Genomic DNA, 20,188 nt, shown 5'->3' on the forward strand with positions numbered 1-20,188 from the left:
TTGGAAAAGTATTTGTCAATTTCCGAGGCATGTATCCAAAACTATTTCAGTGTATTCCTTTGTGTTCTTGCTGGAATGTCTGTGCTGCTTGCCTCTGTGTGTCACGGCACGTCTTATGCCTTCAATGTGCTTCTTCAGTACAGTGCTTGTAATTTAAACTATTTTTGTGAGAAAGATTCTTTTTGTCTCATGTGTATGTAGGAGAGAAACAAACAGACGGATAGAAACGGAAATAGAGTACGTATCCTGTTTTTCTCTACTACAACCATAGAGAATGCACATGTGTTGTTCTCTCCAACCTCTTGTTGCTTCTGCTGCTATCCAATATCGCTTCTTCAACTGCTGGGAATTGGTAGCTGTCAGAAGTCAGCTTTTTTTTTTTTTTCACTGCCAATTCTGCTTCATTGAGTTTAGCAAATCTTCTACAAGTGCTGCTTGTACTTTCCTGCTTGAAACAACCTACATTCTTGTTCCTTCTCTGCCCCACACACACACACACACTGCCACGCCCATTTCTCATCTTTTCAGTATTCTGAGAATGTTTTCTATGTTGCTTAAACACCTTAACTTTGAATTATCTATTCTCTTACCTATATTTACCTGGAATGGACTGAACTATTCTTCCCGGTTGTAGTTGAATTTAGAGGTTTGGTTTTTTTTTACCATTTCTGTTAGTCTCTTGGTTTCATGTGAATGTTCTTAAATTATAATTTTACTAAAACAAAAGCAAAGAAAATCCTTAGATTTCATTTAAACTGGAAGTGATAGTTAAGAAAAAGCAGCCAAATTTCCTTCAAATCACACCCTGGTGTCATGAAAAACAATCTTCAAGAGAAAGGACTCAGTAGACAAAGTAATCCTACATTCACAAGAAAAAAAAAAATATTATGTTCATGTCTAGAACACCGTTGATCTTAATTTCGCTGGATTTGGCTGACCTGGGGCTAAACAATAAGTAGTTACCAACTTTCATGGGTACAATTTGCCAAAAAAATATTTATATTGAATTGACATTGTTTGCTATACCCTGAGAAGAAAAAAAAATATTATGTTCATGTCTAGAACACCGTTGATCTTAATTTCGCTGGATTTGGCTGACCTGGGGCTAAACAATAAGTAGTTACCAACTTTCATGGGTACAATTTGCCAAAAAAATATTTATATTGAATTGACATTGTTTGCTATACCCTGAGAAGAAAAAAAATATATGTAGTTTTAAAGCATAGAGACAAATTATTTTCTAAAAAATGTATATTTTCTTCATTTTAAAGAATTATATGAAAGAAGTTTCTTCCTTTTTGTTTATTATTATTATTATTATTATTATTTTTCTTGTCCATCATCTAATACAGTGGTTCTGGACTTTTTTGTAGCACCTCTTTTTAAGTAGTTGATATGCCTGGTGCCCACCTAGGTTGTGAGCGAGGTATCATGACTAAACTAACTTATAATGGGTGATAATTTATAAATTTTACTCTAAAAATGGATTGTATAAGCTTTTAACAGAGAATTGATAAAAAGATTAATAAAAACAAAAGTTGTAAATTTACTTTAAACATTGCAAGTTAATGAATTTTCTGTGCCTGATGGGATCTCATTTTATTTTAATAGCCATTACTAGTTTTAATGTATTTACTACTATAGGTAGTAGTGGCATCTTGGGCAAGTGTCTTCTGCTATAGCCCCGGGCCGACCATTGCCTTGTGAGTGGATTTGGTAAACGGAAACTGAAAGAAGCCTGTCGTATATATGTATATATATGTATGTATGTGTGTGTGTTTGTGTGTCTGTGTTTGTCCCCCTAGCATTGCTTGACAACCGATGCTGGTGTGTTTACGTCCCCGTCACTTAGCGGTTCAGCAAAAGAGTCCGATAGAATAAGCACTGGGCTTACAAAGAATAAGTCCCGGGGTCGATTTGCTCGACTAAAGGCGGTGCCCCAGCATGGCCGCAGTCAAAATGACTGATACAAGTAAAAGAGTAAAAGAGTATAGGTAAAATTTAGTTTGTTGATTATGTTATGTCACTGCCCCTAAAGCTTGATGACCTGCCCAGCACTCCCCTTGGTGGTAATACTACCCACATTGAGAACTACTTCTGATCTAACTTAAGTTTGTATATTATACTGAAAAGCCTAACATTTGAAGGGAATTTGAACTAAAAGTGACAGGGAAGTTGAAATTCTTTAAGTTCTGATCATGAGATATCTTGTGGAAACTAAAAGTATATAATAATATTTTAGGCATAAAGGTTAGCCTGAAAAATTACCTTTGCTATTTCTTTGTAAGTGAACCACATAAGTACAAAGCTTAAAAAAACTTCCTTGCATATTTACATGAAATTGCTGATACTCCTCATTCTGCATTATAGGGATGTTGTTTTATATTTCTGGATTGTGTTGTGGGTGTATAAACTATATTTGTTTACCTGTCTACATGCTTCCCACAACTTTTTTTCTATATATCTCTATAGTAAGAAGCTTGTTTTGTACTCATTAGGTTTTATGATCAATCTCACTGCATGTTACCTTGCAAAGTATCTCTGACCAAAGCCTTAGGAGTGAAATTTAGTTGGCATAAATTGTGCTGAAGCCCACTGGATGTATGTCCATAAATATATATATATATATATATATATTATATATATATATATATATATGCATGTGTGTGTTTGTACATGCATGCTTGCCAGAAAAGCCCTGTTGTTTGAAAAATGCTCAGCCTGAGTCAAAGGAACAGGTCCATAAGGCTCCTTTGGGGTGGCAATGGTAGCATTCAATAGCATGGATATCTGAAATTTTATATGATTATTTATATTAGGCACCCTAAGAAATACCCACTGACCCTCTTTGACCTGTATAGCAATGGCATATTATTCATCTATCAAGACACAAATGGTCATATCCTGGACAAACTGAGGAAGGACCAGATCCACATTCATAACTTCTAGGACTTAAGGTTATCATAGAGACCAACCATACCACAGTAAATTTCTTAGACACAATGTCTAATTTGGGCAATAGATCATACACACCCTACAACAAACCTAATGAAAGGCTGTCATACATCAACGCAACTTCCTGCTATCCATCTGTAGTGTTTAAAAACCTCATTAAGAGTGTCAGAAAGCGTATATCAGACATGTTCTTGAAGGACTTTTTTTGATACAGTGGCACCTTATTACAATGAGGCTGTAGCAGCCTGTGGATTTAAGGACTGCATCACCTATACTCTGGAGTTAACATCCACAAGAAGAAGTGCCCCTGTAAGGTCCTCTTGTTTGTCCTGCCCTTCTCACTCTGTGTAGGAAGAGCCTTCATTAGGTTAGTGGATAAGCATTTTACGCAGTCTCATATGTATAGAAGATTATGCTATAGATATAACTTCAGGGTTTCGCTCAGCTGTGCACCTAGTGTGAAAAAACTATTAGTGAATGCCCCAAATCCACACAGAAGCAAGTCTGCAGTAAGTGCTTAGTGACATATCAGTGCAACACTGAGATTGATCTGCAGAGCAGAAGTGGTATTGTCCAACAACAACAACAACAACAACATTGGAGGGACATGCACACAGAAATATTTTGGGACAATGGAGGTTCTCTTTAAGGCCAGGTTAAATGATCACAGGTCTTCTTTTAAAATCCAAGAGAGGCACAATGTTACAGCCATATATTATGATCAAAAGAGGAGGGAACATGATAAACAATTGACTGGAAAGTGCTGGAACAAACCTGGGCCATACCTGAACAGAAGTAAGCAGCGCAAGCTTTGTATCTTCTGTATATTCACCTCAAGCATTAACACTTTTGATAGCAAACCACCTGAATCTGCCCTGGTTCTATGACACAAACTCGCTGTTTTAAAGTGATTTAAATTTTAACCTCCCATCAAAATTTCACGTCAAATTATGTTTCAAACACCAGTTTTAATATTGATAAGGTTATATCAGTGGTTTTCAACCAGGGTTCCGCCAGTACAGCCCAGGGGTTCCGCAAGAAGTTACAAAACTGGTAAAATTGGCAGTAATTTTTAATTCTCCTATGCAGATATGTATGCATAAAACTATTAAATTACTGCACAGGGGTTCCTCGAGCCAGTGGAATGTTTCCTTGGGGTTCCGCTCCAGCAAAAAGTTTGAAAAGCACTGGGTTATATGATTAAATTCTTCATTATTTTCAAAATTAATTGAAACAAAAGCAGTATAGTTTGAAAGAAATCTAATAATGAAAGGGTTAAAGAGGCTGTGTGCTTCCAGCTAACTTCTCTGAAGGATTGTCAATATTGATAAGTGCAATAGGGAACATGAAACCAATGGTAACCTTCTGATAGGCTTTTATGTCATAACTAGGAATACCCTTCTTGACAATATAAAAATGTGTGTGTGTGTGTGTGGGGGGGTGCATGTGTGTGCACAGATACGGGCAGAGTTTTGGCTGAATCAGTTGGATGCAAACATCAATACCTTGTATATGGCTACATTCCCAGTTGATTTTACTATTCCTCTATCTGTGGCCAATACAACGAGTACTAAATAAAGGACTGGGGTTGATATTATAGACTAAAACCCCTTGGAGATTGTACCCCAGTATGGCTGCAGTCCAATTAATCTTTCTCAGTGTATAACAAAATGTTAAGTGTTTTCGTTAAGTACCTCTACTTATAAATTTATAAGTTGTTATTGTTTAGCTACTAATAGGTGCGGATTGAACTGACGTATGATTGAAAGTGTTTCAGCTACGGCTATCTATATTTTTTTAAAGCAGGGTTTAAGACTACATCAATGATGTAGTGTCAGGTAACAATTTTAAAAAAATGATAGAATGTAAATTAATAAAGATTTGGCTGCTATTCAAGCAGATCAAGGTAACCAGTAACCATGTAAGAGCTTTCTTGTTGGATTGAAATTTCCACATTTACATGTATTAAGGTGGCAAGCTGGCAGAATCATTAACACGCCGGGCAAAATGCTCTGTGGCATTTTGTCTGTCTTTACATTCTGAGTTCAAATTCCTATGAGGTTGACTTTGCCTTTCATCCTTTCAGGGTTGATAAAATAAGTACCAGATGAGCTAATCTTAAAAAAAAAAAAAAGAAAAGAAAAGGACATTGGCTGTGTGGTAAGTAGCTTGTTTACCAACCACATGGTTCCGGGTTCAGTCCCACTGCGCGCGTCACCCTGGGCAAGTGTCTTCTACTATAGCATCGGGCCGACCAAAGCCTTGTGAGTGGATTTGGTAGACGGAAACTGGAAGAAGCCCGTCGTATATATGTGTGTATATATATATATATATATATATATATATATATATATATATATATATATATATATATGTATGTGTGTGTTTGTGCGTCTGTGTTTGTCCCCGTAGCATTGCTTGACAACCGATGCTGGTGTGTTTATGTCCCCGTAACTTAGCGGTTCGGCAAAAGAGACCGATAGAATAAGTACTGGGCTTACAAAGAATAAGTACCGGGGTCGAGTTGCTCGATTAAAGGTGGTGCTTCAGCATGGCCGCAGTCAAATGACTGAAACAAGTAAAAGAGTAAAGAGTTTTGCATACTGTTGTCCCAGATATACAATGCCTGAAATAAAATCCAGAGTTGCCATGGTTGGAAAATTCTTGATCATAGATCTGTTTTGTCAGGAGTGCCTTTGGGTTAAAATAATAGCTTCTCTTCTACAGCAGAATGTTCTAAAACTTGTCAGTATACTTTTCTGTCATTATATCAGGCATAGCCATGTAGTTAAAAAGTTTTGCTTCCTAACTACTGGTATTTTATTTTACCAACCTTAGAGTGATGAAAGGCAAACTTGATGATGACAATGACGATATACCAACATAGCTGAAAAAGATTGGTGCAAGTGTGAAGGTAGAACATCTACAACAATCAGCATTGCTTGGAGCTGCAAGAATTCTTTGCAGGGTCCTTGAAGCATGACCAGTAAAACAGGTGTCACCTTAGTCTGCTGGCTGTGGACAGCTGACACTTTCCATCATACCCTGCAATATAAGCTGTGAGTTTTAATACAATAATAATAGTTTCTGATTTAGGCACAAGGCTAACAATATTGAGGGGCGAGTGTTAGTTAATTACATCAAACCCATTACTTGATCGACTGGTTCTTTATTTATTTCATCTTTATTTCATCGACCCTTGTAGGAAAGACCTCAATGGTGTTTGAACTCTGGGCATAATGATCCAGAACAAATACCAGGCATTTTTTTTTCAGACATAATGATTCTGCCAGCTTGTCTAATAATAACAAATCACATCAGTAATAATAATAATAATGATAATAATAATAATAATGATAATAATAATAATAATAATAATAATGATAATAATAATAATAATAATGATAATAATAATAGTAATACAATCAAACAGTACAATATTTAAAAAAGGAATCAATTATATTGCTAATATGATTCATTTGAATCATAAATTGAAAATTCAAATGAATGAATTTTGTAGAATAAATGGAAGAATTGGAGGAGAAAATATTTGTTGGTTCCAACACTATGTTTATCTACTTAAGCTATTAATTATCGAAAGATAATGTTAAACCTACTGAAGGAATTTATGCAATTTCATGCAAGGGCAGGGAGGGTGGAAACAAACAAAAAACAGTAGGATCAATAATAGTAACACAAACCATTATTATAGAAGTGCAAAAATAAATATTGCTTCTTCAATAATGTGTAAATGATAACACGGATGAGAACAAAACTTCAACCAATAAAAAAAAATAGGTGTAAAAAAATATATTTCAAGAATGATTCACTTTTAATGGGTCACCTTCAAGGACGTACTTGGCTTCATGGTTAGGGTGGTTGACTCGTGATCTTAAGAGGGTGGTTTTGATTCCTGGACTGGGCAACACGTCATGTTCTTGAGCAAGGCACTTTGTTTCACTTTGCTTCATTACACTCAGCTGGCAAAGATGAGTAATCCATTGACAGACTGGTGTCCTGTCCAGGGAATATTACATGTGCCATGGAAACTGAGAAACTTGCCCAATCAGTCTATATATGATTCCTATTGGGTGTTACATTTTCCTGTAATTTCTGACAGACTAATATTCTTTGCATTACCAAAACACTTACCGTATTTTAAAGTGTCTGAGGAACCCCCTAATTATGGATGCTTAAAATTTAGTAAAAAGGTTTTGTAAGGGATTTTAATGCTGTCCATGTATAAGAAACTTCCATATTTTTTAAATCTAATTTTTAAGAAAAAAGAGTTCCTTATACACATTAAAATACAGTATTTTCCTTAGAGTAGAGAAATTTTTTATGTTCTGAAAGGATACTTCAGTATACTCTACAAATAGCAACTTCTCTCAAGTGCAAGCATGTATAATTGACTTTTTTTTTTTCGTATTTAGGTGTAGTTGTGGCTGTATGGTTGGAAGCTTTCTTTCCAACCACATGATTCAAGGTTCAGTCCCACTGTGTGGCACCTTGGGCAAGTGTCTTTTATTGTAGCTTCAGGCCAACCAAAGTTTTGAGAGTGGATTTGGTAGATGGAAACTGAAAGAAGCCCAGCGTATATATGTATGTGTGTGTGCCTGTTTGTCCCCCCCCTCTACCATCACTTGACAACTGATACTCATGTGTTTATGTCCCCATAAACTTAGCGGTTCGGCAAAAGAGACCAATAGAATAAGTACTAGTCTTACAAAGAATAAGTCCTGGCATCAATTTCTTTGACTAAAACCATTTATGGTGGCGCTCCAACATAGCTGAAGTCAAATGATTGAAACAAGTAAAAGAATAAAAAAATATCACAACAGCATTGTTGATTATAGATTTCTAATGAGCTAATCACTGGCTCATTAAATTTCTGTTGATGAGTGTTAACACGGAAGCATCTGTAACAGTGCTAAATTTCATGGGGGAACTTCATTTGCGAAAAACAGTTGGATGGGGGTGGTCTTTTTGCCAATATTGAGAAATTTTGATCCTAATTGTTAGTGTTGACTCTCAGACCAGTTCTGGGCAAGCAGATCTATGGTCAAAGCAATGCTCATACTGTTACATTGTATACCTAGAATTACGTTGTCTAACATATCCTGCCATGTTTAAAACAGGGTAGGATTTGAAAAAGTTGCTTGATTAAGCATGCTAGCATGGAAAGCGGACGTTAAACGAACGAACGATTAAGCATATCATGTAGAGACTGCTTTATTGGTTTGGCTATTATGTTGTCATAATGAAGTTTGATGGCCATATCTTCCTTTAGTTTGTGGTTGTCTGTGGATGGTAGACTTAATCCATTGTTTGTTTCAACACTAGCACCAGAGACTTAGACGTCTTTAGCCGAGTCCACTGTGTTACAAGCATTCAGGCTAGGACTTTGTTTAAGGATCCCTTTCTCCCTCCCACAGTTTTGGAGTCCCTGAAAGGGATCATGAATACTGCCCTTCTTCTTGATTAAACAATTAAACAAGAAGAAAACCCACAAAAAACAGAAACTGTGACTAAAACATAATATATTATCTAATGAAGGTTTCTCAAAGATTTAATTTTGTGGGACATATTTTGGTGACAAAAACAAACTAAATGAAGCTGTAGGTTTTTCCTGCTTGGGATCTTGCACACTTGGCTGTGCCAACTCTCTCTTTCATAGACACATAAAGTTAATCTCATCTCTAATGTGACTACATTTGTAATAACATGGCAGACAAACTTAACCTATGCAGGGGGGGCCCCCCCCAGATATTTAATGTGATCATGATGATGATGATGATGATGGAGGGGTTCTTTAGAAATTACATAATGAAGTTGATAACATTATATTGCAATTAACAGCTAATTAAGCAACAAACACTTATTCTTAACACTCATTAATAAGAAGTATTGGCATGCTAAAATTAGCTGTCATTAACACATCATGTCACCTTTAGAAAATCATGTTTGCCTTTAACGATACAACTTGAATCTGAACACTTTTTTTTCCTTTCAGTAGAGAATGTTGCCTGAGTTCTCTAACTACTGTGTCAATCAATATAAGTATTATTTGCTATTCTTCTGGATTGGTAAAGAACATTTCTTGTACTTAACAGGTCTTTTATTGCTTTATCGAAATAATCAGTATACAATCTAAGTTCCTACCATTTAACGAGACTAAACATTACCTTTGTGCTCATTACTACAAAACCATTAATCAAAGGAAGCTCTTGTGGTCATCCTCTCTCTCTCTCTCTCTCTCTCTCTGAAAAAGTTAATAGCAGTGTCTATTACTCTGTCTTTATATTTAAGATCTTGATCAGATGGTGGTGGAGAGAGATTTAGCAATGGAATTTAAAAGTTTACAGTTGCTTAATTTATTGAAAAAGTATTAAAAAGGGAGTTGGGATGGGGTGGGAAGAAGTCACATGAAACAAAATTTTCAGGCATGGCTGTGTGGTATGTAGTTTGCTTACCAACCACATGGTTCTGGGTTCAGTCCCACTGTGTGTCACCTTGGGCAAGTGTCTTCTACTATAGCTTCAGGCTGACCAAAGCCTTGTGAGTGGGTTTGGTAGATGGAAACTGAAAGAAGCCCGTCATATGTGTGTGTGTTTGTCCCCCCCACCATTGCTTGACGACTGATGTTGGTGTGTTTATGTCCCCGTAACTTAGCAGTTCAGCAAAAGAGACCGATAGGATAAGTACTAGGCCTGCAAAGAATAAGTCCTGGGGTTGGTTTGTTTGACTAAAGGCAGTGCTCCAGCATGGCCGCAGTCAAATGACTGAACCAAATAAAGAATAATTAGTTTTAAATTACTCTTTATCTGAAACATTCCACATATATTTTCACTCGTTCATTGTTTATTTATTCTTGTTTCCTTTTCTGTCATTGGTTTGACCTTTAAGAAGTGGGGAACATACCTCATGGCCTTTGTAGCTTCTCCAAGAGATCGATGCAGTTTCTTGGTTAAGTTGCAAATCTACTTCAATTGTTGCAAGTTTAAAACATCAATTTGATGATAATAATAATAATAATAATAATAATGTGTGTGTGTGTTCTTTCCCAATGTTTAACATTGATGTTAAGGGGTTGACACCTCAGTTGACAATGATTTGAGTGTTGAACAAACAAGGTTAACTTTTACAACCTGGTGGAAATAGCAGTCCCTCATGTCAACCCTACTGTCTTTAAAAAAATCACATTTAATAACAAAGCCTTAGATACAGTGGCTTTGAAGAAAAAAAAATGAAATGGTCATGGCTGGAATGCTCTTGTTCATAGGTTTGTGCTATTAGGGTTGATCTGGGCCTAAACAACAAGATTTGACATTTAAAAAAATTCTTTATTTAACAGTTTCAATTTATTTATTATCAGAGTATATCAACTTTTTCTACAATTGACAAGAATTTGTGGTAAATTTTATGAACATCTGACTTTAAAATTATAGTTATAAATTACAGAGATGCACTTGCATAGCAAGTATCTTGATCTGAGATTGTATGTTGAAAGTAAAGCAATTGCAGCATGGAAGACACAAGATAACCATTCCGAAACACACAAAGTCTGTTAACTTCTCTTCAACATTTATTTGCAATATGGTGGCAAAATTTGTGGTGCTTGAAACTGCATCCTGTTCATTGACAAAAAATTGTGTTGCACTGAAAATCTTTGATACCGTGATACCACTTAGGATATTTCTTTCACTGTTGTTTTTTTTGGCATGGCTGTGTCGTAAGAAGTTTGTTTTTCAAACACATGGTTCCAGATTCAGTCCTGCTGTGTGGCACCTTGGGCAAGTGCCTTCTACTATAGCCTTGGGCCAACCAGAGCCTTGTGAATAAATTTGGTAGAGAAAAACTGAAGAAAGCCTGTTATTTATATATATATAAACGTTTGCATTCCACCACTCCTTGACAATCAGTGTTGGTGTGTTTATGTTCCTGTAACTTAGCGGTTTGGCAAAAGAGATCGATAAGATAAATACGGGGCCTAAGCAAAGCAGAATATGTACTGGGGTCAATTCACTGAATTACAATTCTTCAAAGTGATGCCCTAGCATGGCTGCAGTCTAATGACTGAAACAAGTAAAAGAAGGAAAAAAATAGATTAGTGATTCTGGTGGAGTGCTTTCAGGTGGTCAGTTACCAATGGTTTTTGGTATCTAGCTGTGGTTTGTATATTACTTCTCCTTTCTCTTCTTCATTCTCTCCTCTTTCAAGAAGAATACAATGCGAGTTGGGCAATGGTTTCAAGAAGTAGCTTTCTGGATGGGACAAGTTTGAGTAGTAGTAGGAGTAATAGTAGGAGCAGTGGTTATTATTGTTGTAATTGTAATAATCCTAATAGTAGCTGTGGTGGTAGCAGAAGCTGCAGGGTGAGTGGTAGTAGTAGTAGTAGAAGTGGTGGTTGTAGTTGTAGTAGTAGTAGTAGTAAACTGACAAGTCTTCTGTCTCTTCAGTATGTCTGTTAGCACAACATTCTACTCCCCCGAGAGGAATCAGTTAGGAATCGGTGATTGTAATCTCCATGGAAAATGAAGCAAGCTTAGGTTTTCTAAGAAGCAAGAAAATAATACTTTGCAGACAATTAACTTTTAACTTCTGTGGTTGGTTCCTTCTTCCTTTTCCAAATACCAAATTGACAGCTACAACAAGAAGTGAAACACAACGGTTACAAGACATTCAAAGATCAAAAAAATAAAATCAACTTCCATATTTGGCAACTTTTAACTTTCAGTAATTATAATGATATTGACAAAAATAGAGATGGCTAAGACAGTGTTGTAGTGGCACATGGCTTAGTGGTTAGGGTGTTGGACTCATGAATGTAAGATTGTGGTTTCGATTCCTGGACCGGGTGACGCATTGTGTTCTTGAGAAAAACACTTCATTTTCACGTTACTCCATTTCCACTCAACTGGTAAAAATGAGTAATCTTGTGAAGGATTGGTGTCCTGTCCAGGGAGGAATATATATGCCAGAGAAACCAGGAAACTGGCCATATGCTCCTTACAGGGTAATGTGGACTGACCACTGTTCTTAACATTAGTAAAACATTAGAGATACTAACAATAAAGAATGAAGAGAGGAGGAAGGAGAGAAAGAAAAAAGAAAATAGGGGTTGGGAAAATGAGGAGGGATGTGAGGAATTAGGTGGAAGTAGGGGAAGCGAAATAAAAATAAAATAAAAAATATATAAATGGTACCTTGGGCAAGTGTCTTTTACTATTACCTTGGGCTAACCAAAGCCTTTTGAGTGGATTTGATAGACAGAAACTGAAAGAAGCCCATCATGTGTATATATATATGTGTGTGTGTGTGTGTGTGAATGTATTTGTGTCTCCACCATCGCTTGACAACTGATGTTGGTGTGTTTACGTCTCCCATAACCTAATGGTTCGGCAAAAGACACCAGTTGAACAAGTGCTAGACTTACAAAGGTGGTGCTCCAGCATGGCTGCAGTCAAATGACGGAGACAAGTAAAAGAGTAAAATATAAATAAATATGAAAAAAATTAAAAATTAAAAGGAATAAAAAATACATAAATAAAAAATGAAATAAAATAACATAAAAAATAAAATTAAAAATTAAAAAAATAATAGCTAATAAAAAGAATAAAACAATATATTAACCAAATATAGTTGAAAAAAAATGTGGTTGGGTTAGAGGTAAGTAAATGAAATAATGTTTTTTATTTTTTCCTCTTTGTGTAGATGTATATATATATATATATACAAAAGCGTGTATATATACACCCTCCCCCATAGATAAATATATAAATAAAATGAAAAATAATTGTGTAAAAGAGGAGATAAATTGAGGGAAGAGGAAAGGAGACTAAAAAATTTAAAAGAAAAAATGTAAAAATAAAAAGGGAGAGGTTTAAGGAGAGGTACTTGTGTGAGAAACATGGGTGTAACTCCATTCAGACTTTTGGTTAACCCTTTCGTTATCAAACCGCCCGAAAAAATTTTTAGTTAATGTGACCAAACTGCCCAAAGCCGCCCGAATTTACCTATTCATATTTAAATGAGAATATCAGAGCAAATCTCTTTAGTACATTCATGAAAACATGTATTATACTTCGTAAAGAGTTCAACTACAGTTTTGTACAAAAATCGAAGTGTAATTTTAATTCCGTGAATTTTGGGAGATTTTTTTCCGAAATTTGTTCCTATTGTGTTTTCAAAATTTGTAATTCTGACAAAAAATGGATACGAATTTCATTATATCAAGCAGTGAGTCAGAATTCGAAGGATTTTCTACTGAAGACCTTCATAAATCTAACTCTATGACTGATAAAAAAATGCATGTGGTATTTGATAATGAATCTGAAATATAGTAACGAAAGGGTTAAGGTTGGATTTGTACTGACATATACATGCGAACTCAGTGACTTGTCTCAATGTGATAAGTTAATAGTATTTGTGCATTTCTGAATGGTTACCTTGTGTCTTCCATGCTACAATTGCTATAGTTATAAAGCTATATAACTCTAAAGCAAGCCAGCAAGGAAGCTTCTATATGGTCACTTAACCTGCTAGAAACAACATCCAGGTCTCCCTAAAGAAGAAAGGTAAAATCTTCAATAGTCCTAGATACCCTCAAAATCCTAAGTGACATTCTCATCATCACAGTGAGCATTCTTAATACTACTCAAATTACACCCTGCCATCTTTAAAAAGGACACTTTAGATCATGTAGTCTAGGGTACATTATTGCTGAAGATGACTAGGAAACAAAGTTTTGATACCAAAATAGAAGCCACATTTATTAGGAGTGAGCTATTTTAGATTTCAAAATCCCTTTCTCTTTCTATTCTCCAAATTTGTCTCAGTTTTACATCTTGACCCCTCATCCAATTCATTGTCGTAATTTGCCCACAGTGTTTCATTCTGTTGCTCTGTTGTTTTGGTGTTTGTTTCAGTCAATGGCAATGTTGTCTTGCTACTTTGATGTTGGTCAGAATTGCAGCAGCTGTTCTTCCAGTGTTGTTCCAATGCTGTTGATGTTGTTCCAATATTGTAGTAGTTGTTGCATTGTTGTTTCAATATTGTTGATGTTCTTTTAGTACTGCTGTCATTATCATCATCACCATCATCACTGTCATCGTTATCTTTGTAATTATCAATTTTGTTGATGATGTTTCATGTTGAGATTGTTTCAGTACTGTTCCTGTCCGTGTCATCATTAAATTTCCTTCTGTGGTTTTTTTTTATTGACTTTTTTTGTCTTTTCTTTTCCACCTTTTGGACAAAGAGCAACCAAAGAAATTCATTGCAAGTATTTCAAAAATTTACAGAATTTAAAACATAACTGAAAGAATAAGAAACTGAATATCATTGTGGAAACTGAAAATGTTATGATTAAATGCCAATTGAAAATGGAATTGGAAAGAAAATATTTGTGTTGGAAATTGAAGTCTTTGAGAACATTTCATATTCCCCCCCCCTCCTCAGCATTGCTTTTGAAGACTTTTCTTATATTCTACATAACACTTAACTCAACTGACACCAAAGATTCTTGTGTTACTTTTGTTTGTTTCCAATTGCTGTCTTTACATAGATATCCCTCTGCCATCATCATCTTCTTCATTAATTAATGTTCGTTTTCCATGCTGGCATGGGATGGACAGCATATATATACATATCAGAAATGCATGTTACTTCTGCTAGAATGTGGAATGAAGCTGCAGAATATTCTTGATTGCACTACTATGAGATTGGCTATTTCTTTAACGTTCCTTTTTTTTTATTTTTAACCTTTGAACACTGATTTGTTGCTCTTAACTTACTCTTATATTTTCATTGGCTAAAAAACAATTCTTATTTTGATTATGCACTTTAGTGAGTTGTGAATGTAACAAAAAAAAAATAATAAAAAAGCTTTATATTTAATTCAATTGCTAGCCTTGCATGCAAAATTTAGTAATAACTGACCCTTTTTTCTTTCTGACCCGTTATTATTTTCTTTCTTGTGCTTAAAAATGTAGCTGCCACTTGGGATGATCAGACGTACTAGTCTCCCCATAACAATCAGGTGCGTAATAATAAAACTATCGCTTCTTTTATATGTATATATGTATATATATATATACACACACACAACCCCTTATACCAACCCCCCAATTCGGTTTGCTTCATCTACTATTGCATGTAAATGCTTGCAACATTTCATGCAACATTTGGCTTTTGCATCGAATCCTACCTAACCCTAACCCTAACCCTAAACCTCACCTGCTCCAAGCTATTCTGCCTGCTTCTCTGACAATTGTTACAAATAATAATAATAATAATGAGCAAAGAATTCTGAGATCAGATTTAATTCAATCAGTGGAATAGTAATTCCTCTGCTACACTTTTAGTCTCAAAATCCTTTTCTTCAAGTAATCCTTCCCTTGTACTCATCTGTGTGAATTTGTGTGCAACTTAATGGTTTGACTTAAAAATAACTTTTAAAATACATCTCTTCTTCTTATTTTTACTAACCACAATAACTCTTTGGAATTTTTGCCTCTTGTAGATTCATAGAATTAGCTTATATTTCTATTTCCATGTCTGATTTTTTAGTAGCTTAATATAAAAAATTTCAAAAGATATTTATGACTCCAATGTGCTTTTACAGATATCAGGTAAATAAAATACACTAGTTCCAAGTTTTTTTTTTTTCCTCTCCTATTTTGCTTTGCATTTTGACTTTCTTTTATATATATATATTTGTTAAATCCAAAAAAACATATTTGATAAATCCTTCTCATCTGCTATATTAAAATGAATGAGTTGCTTAGTTTAAACATAAACTTTTACAGTGAGAAATATTATTATGGTACTTTAGCGGGATTTGGCATATATTAGATTTTAGTTTTAGGCTGAATTCTAACTTGCTTCTATGAAGGCTTACCTACTTCCAAGAGACATGTTAACAATATTTTGGTTACTAATAATATTTGCAAATGGGAGAAGGAGTTATAAGCTAATACATACCTGTATTCCTTGTTATTTATTGAGATTTATTCCTGAAATGTCAGTATATGCATGTCAGTATTTTTTTTGTTTACTTTTATTTGTCTTCATTGGTTTCATATCTTTTTTGATAATTGCATTATATCCCGCCACCCTCCCCCTTACATCCATGTATCATCAGAGAATTTGCTTGTGAAACATCTGTTGTCTTTGTGCCCTATTATTGTCTGTCATGTAATAAATAGAAAACTGTACTGACATCGGTCAGTGTTGTTGTTGTTGCTGTTGTCATATGTTCCAACAATCTTTGTAGGTCACATTTTCTTTGACCAATATAATAAGAATGGTATCTGCTTCCAATAAGTAGTATGGTAAATAAGACTTCTTATAAAAGCATCATTCATATTTGCTGGTCAGTGCATGTATAAGTATTATATACAGTACCGTACATTTGTTAACCTTCATTTTTGTCTTAGAATTGGACTAGACTCAAAACAGAACTCCTAAATATGTCTCTCTTAGAGGTAATATTTATCCCAACTTAAATGTGGATGCTCTTGTAGAACAAACTATATTTCAGTCGTTAGTATGAGAGAGACTCTCCTTTTGGCTTTTTGGTGCAAAATGCATTCATGTTTTTATCACTAGTTGATAATATACATGTCTATTTTAGTCAAACGGTACTACATTAGAACTAGTGTTAGAACCAGTTGAACACTGGGGTCGATGTAATTGATTAGTCCCCTCCCCCAGAGTTGCTGTCCATGTGGCAATATTTGAAACCAATATACATGTCTATTTTAGTCAAACAGTACTACATTTAATTGGTCCAAGCCATAATGCAATGAAAACATACCACTGGTTAAATAATACAGGATTACTCTCCTTGAAGAATCTTTGGTGATAGTGTTGATGGTATTGTTCACTACCTGACTAGCCTTGTTTGAGCAATCCTTTGTTCAAAGGTATTCACATTGTGATCATTCCGTCTTTGTTCAAACTCTTCTGTTACAATATTTCTGTTGAAGCATACTGCCTTTGTTTCAGTTAATTTTTGAAAATAATTAAGGATTTAATAAAATAACTGTGTAAGGCAGTGAGCTAGCAGAACTTAGTATGCTGGGCAAAATGCTTAGTGGTATTTCATTTATCTTTTTTGTCCCGAGTTCAAAGTTCACTGAGGTCAAATTTACCTTTCATTTTTAGGGCTTGATAAAATAAGTCCCAGCTGAACCCTGGAGTTGATGGAATCAATTTATCCCCTACCTCAAGCTTGCTGACCTCATACCAATATTTGAAGCCATTATTAGGCCAGTGTTTGGAACATAAATTAACATGAAATTCTAGTGGAAGACTTTAATTTAGACATCTTTAAAACTGGGAAATTGTATCCTAGAACCAATGGCAGTTTCAGCTGGGTTGCTATCAAAAGGGTTAAGGTGGATTGCATTAAACTCGATACACATCACTTATCCGTTTGAAGTCAGTGGAATGTAATCTGATGGAAATTTGTAATTTCTGGTTGGTTGCATAACCATAGAGTTTCCCCATCTCTTTGACTCATTGGTGAATTAGTTAGCCCTGTAAGTTTATTGATAGTCATCAATTAGTTTTTAATAAATGAGTATAGTGTTTTAAATTGTTGGTACTCTAATTTGTGTGGTTGTTATAATAAATATTTCATATTAATAGTTACGGCGTCAAATGTTTATCTTGTTTACAAGCTTTACATATTGTTCTGTAGTACAAGTCAACTTTCATCTAGGACATTAAGTATTATATTGACCCCTCAGGTAAGAATAGGATATTACTTTGCATGTAGCTAAACCACCAGGTCAGAGAGACCAACTCATGAGGGAGCCTCTATGTGGGTCCTTGAGCTGCTAGAAATAACATCCAAAATCTACCCCTTAAAACACCCTGCCAGCTTAGAACAGAGAACCTATTCAATAATGTCATTCTTGATGCCGCTCACAGAAGTGATTGGCTTTACCTGGAATGGCTTTGATCGTAGGCAATCTCTCGAATAATTGTAGGATAATATGTTGGCATGTGAAGCAGAGTGATGGTGAATAATCACTTCATTCTGCAAATTGGTTTCACTCCTCCGTTAGAATGGTTTCATTTTGCTTACATTGTTAGTTTTAAATAAATAGTTTTAAGGAAGGTATAAACCTCACAATTTCTGTGTTTTCCATTTTGCTGGAGATAATAGAAGCAATTACCCATTTATATGTTGATTCCTCTAATTATACAGTAATCTAGCAAGTGTTTATATATCATGCTTGCGATAGAAACAGCTGCTATCTAGTAAATATCTATCGGTGAATTTTTCTACAGGATTTAGCTACTTCTCTTTCTAAACATTTGCTCATTGGCACCAAGATTGTGATTTCTGAACGGTTGATTTGCTAAAATAGTCACCAAATTTTTCTCAAATCATGGGACTACTTAAAAAAATACATTGGATAAGACATCCCTAGATATACTGTGCCTTAAAAAGTAGATGATGATGATTGTAGCTTGAAAACCTTTGATCATGACTTCACACGATCAGTGCCTTCCTGGGCCTAAGCAACAATAACGTTAACATAGATTATATCTTTTTTAGAATAAGTACACCATTGTCCTATGTATTGTAAGGGGTAGCGAAAGGGTGGGCAACTGGAAAGGCATCTTGCTGTAAAAACATGGACTCAGAAAAAGCCATCCAACTCATGCCAGCATGGACAAATGCATGTATAAGAACACTGATGAGGGGATCTTGTGAAAACAATAACAAAACTGTTATAAAAGTTATAACCAAGGGCCAGCATTTACATATTTAGTGATGATGGCATAACTTGAACTAGAAAAGCACTCAGAGAGTGCAGACCTCTGCCAAGCAACTCATATCCACCCATATACACGCATGCTGAAGATTGCCTAATTTCCAAAACCAATGCCAGCAAAAACATAACCTGCTTGGCAGTGGTAAAAAAAAAAATAACACAGTCATATGATTTTAAGGTAAAAAAACCCCCTTTAAAAACAGGAATCATCTGAAGCAGTTATAATACATCAATGACAACAGCAAGCTAGTTTCACAGCAGCGGTGGAGGGAGCAAAGCCTGAGATTTTTGTGTCGATCCCAATAGTCAAGGCTTGTCATATCATCCTCCGCAGACCTCCGCCAAGCAGCTGTGTCGATCCCAATAGTCAAGGCTTGTCATATCATCCTCCGCAGACCTCCGCCAAGCAGCTCATTTTAAGAGAGATACGCGAGTAAAATTACTAATAGAGAAACGAAAATAAACTTTGGAAACAGCAACACCACCATAGGTTAAGTGGAAACGATGAATGTGTTTTCAAGGGAGATAATCAAAGAACGTAACATTTTAATACTTCATGTAAAGTAAATATAACAATTGAAAAATCCTTCAAGAATCTATAAAAATTCCCAGATCACTACCAAAATTTCATCATCTGTTCCTTGTGTCATTACCAACTTTTCCTGCAAATTTCATCAAATACCGTTCACAACTTTTTGAGTTATTTTGCACACAGACAGACAAACCAATGCCAATGAAAACATAACCTCCTTCCTTGGTGGAGGTAATAAATTTTAATTAGACCTGACTCATTTTCTATTGCTTTTCATGAAATTGGTTAAAACTTCTTGGCTTACTACATCAAACAAGTTAGGGTTGTTGTTAATTTAGACTTTAAAAAGCTGATAATTTTGTTACATTAAGGTTATCATTCCCTTCTATAGATGACTGAGACTCAAAAACAACAAATGACTTTCATATTTGAAAACAATAGGGCACTTTATTATGGGAATGTACAAAATAAAAAGTCCGACTATAGAAGAAATTATTTGGAGGCAAGCCTGAGAAATTGATGTAGTCTTGTCAAGTAAGGACAGAAAGACAAACTAAGCAAAGAAGGTTGGCAGTAAACAGAAAAAAGGTAATGTATATATAACATTTGAAGAGGGTGCTCCAGTATGACCTTAGCTATCATGGCTAAAACAAAAAGAACAAAGAACATATGTGAGTTCTATGTAGAATTTGAGAGAGACAAGATCTGTCAGAGGGTCTAGTACTTTTGTTGTCATTTTTACATTGAGAAATCTTAGCAGTCAATTAATTTGGAAATTAGAATATTATAATAAGGGTTTTTCTTAAATATTAAGTTTGGAAAATAGTTAAATATTCTTCTCCCCTCAACCTTAACTCTTTACCATTCAGATTACCCTGTCATATGTAATACTTATTTTATCCAGATT

At 35.1% G+C, this 20,188-nt stretch overlaps 1 protein-coding gene across 9 annotated transcripts in view; it reads left to right on the top strand.

Annotated features, from left to right (window-relative positions):
- The window catches only part of LOC115223375 (transmembrane and coiled-coil domains protein 2), a 354,243-nt gene that overhangs the window by 156,942 nt on the left and 177,113 nt on the right, over positions 1-20,188 (top strand). For 8 of the 9 annotated variants that reach the window (XM_036512410.1, XM_036512416.1, XM_036512411.1 and 5 more), the window contains exon 4: positions 14,949-14,995. The exons of the other annotated variant lie outside the window; for it this stretch is intronic. In XM_036512410.1, coding sequence (XP_036368303.1) covers positions 14,961-14,995 — 35 coding nt within the window. In that variant the 5' untranslated portion in view covers positions 14,949-14,960. The remainder of the gene's footprint in view (positions 1-14,948; positions 14,996-20,188) is intronic. 9 annotated transcript variants of the gene reach the window in all.

The sequence above is a fragment of the Octopus sinensis genome, linkage group LG23 (assembly GCF_006345805.1).
Source record: "Octopus sinensis linkage group LG23, ASM634580v1, whole genome shotgun sequence".
In the NCBI taxonomy this organism is placed as follows: Eukaryota; Metazoa; Mollusca; class Cephalopoda; order Octopoda; family Octopodidae; genus Octopus; species Octopus sinensis.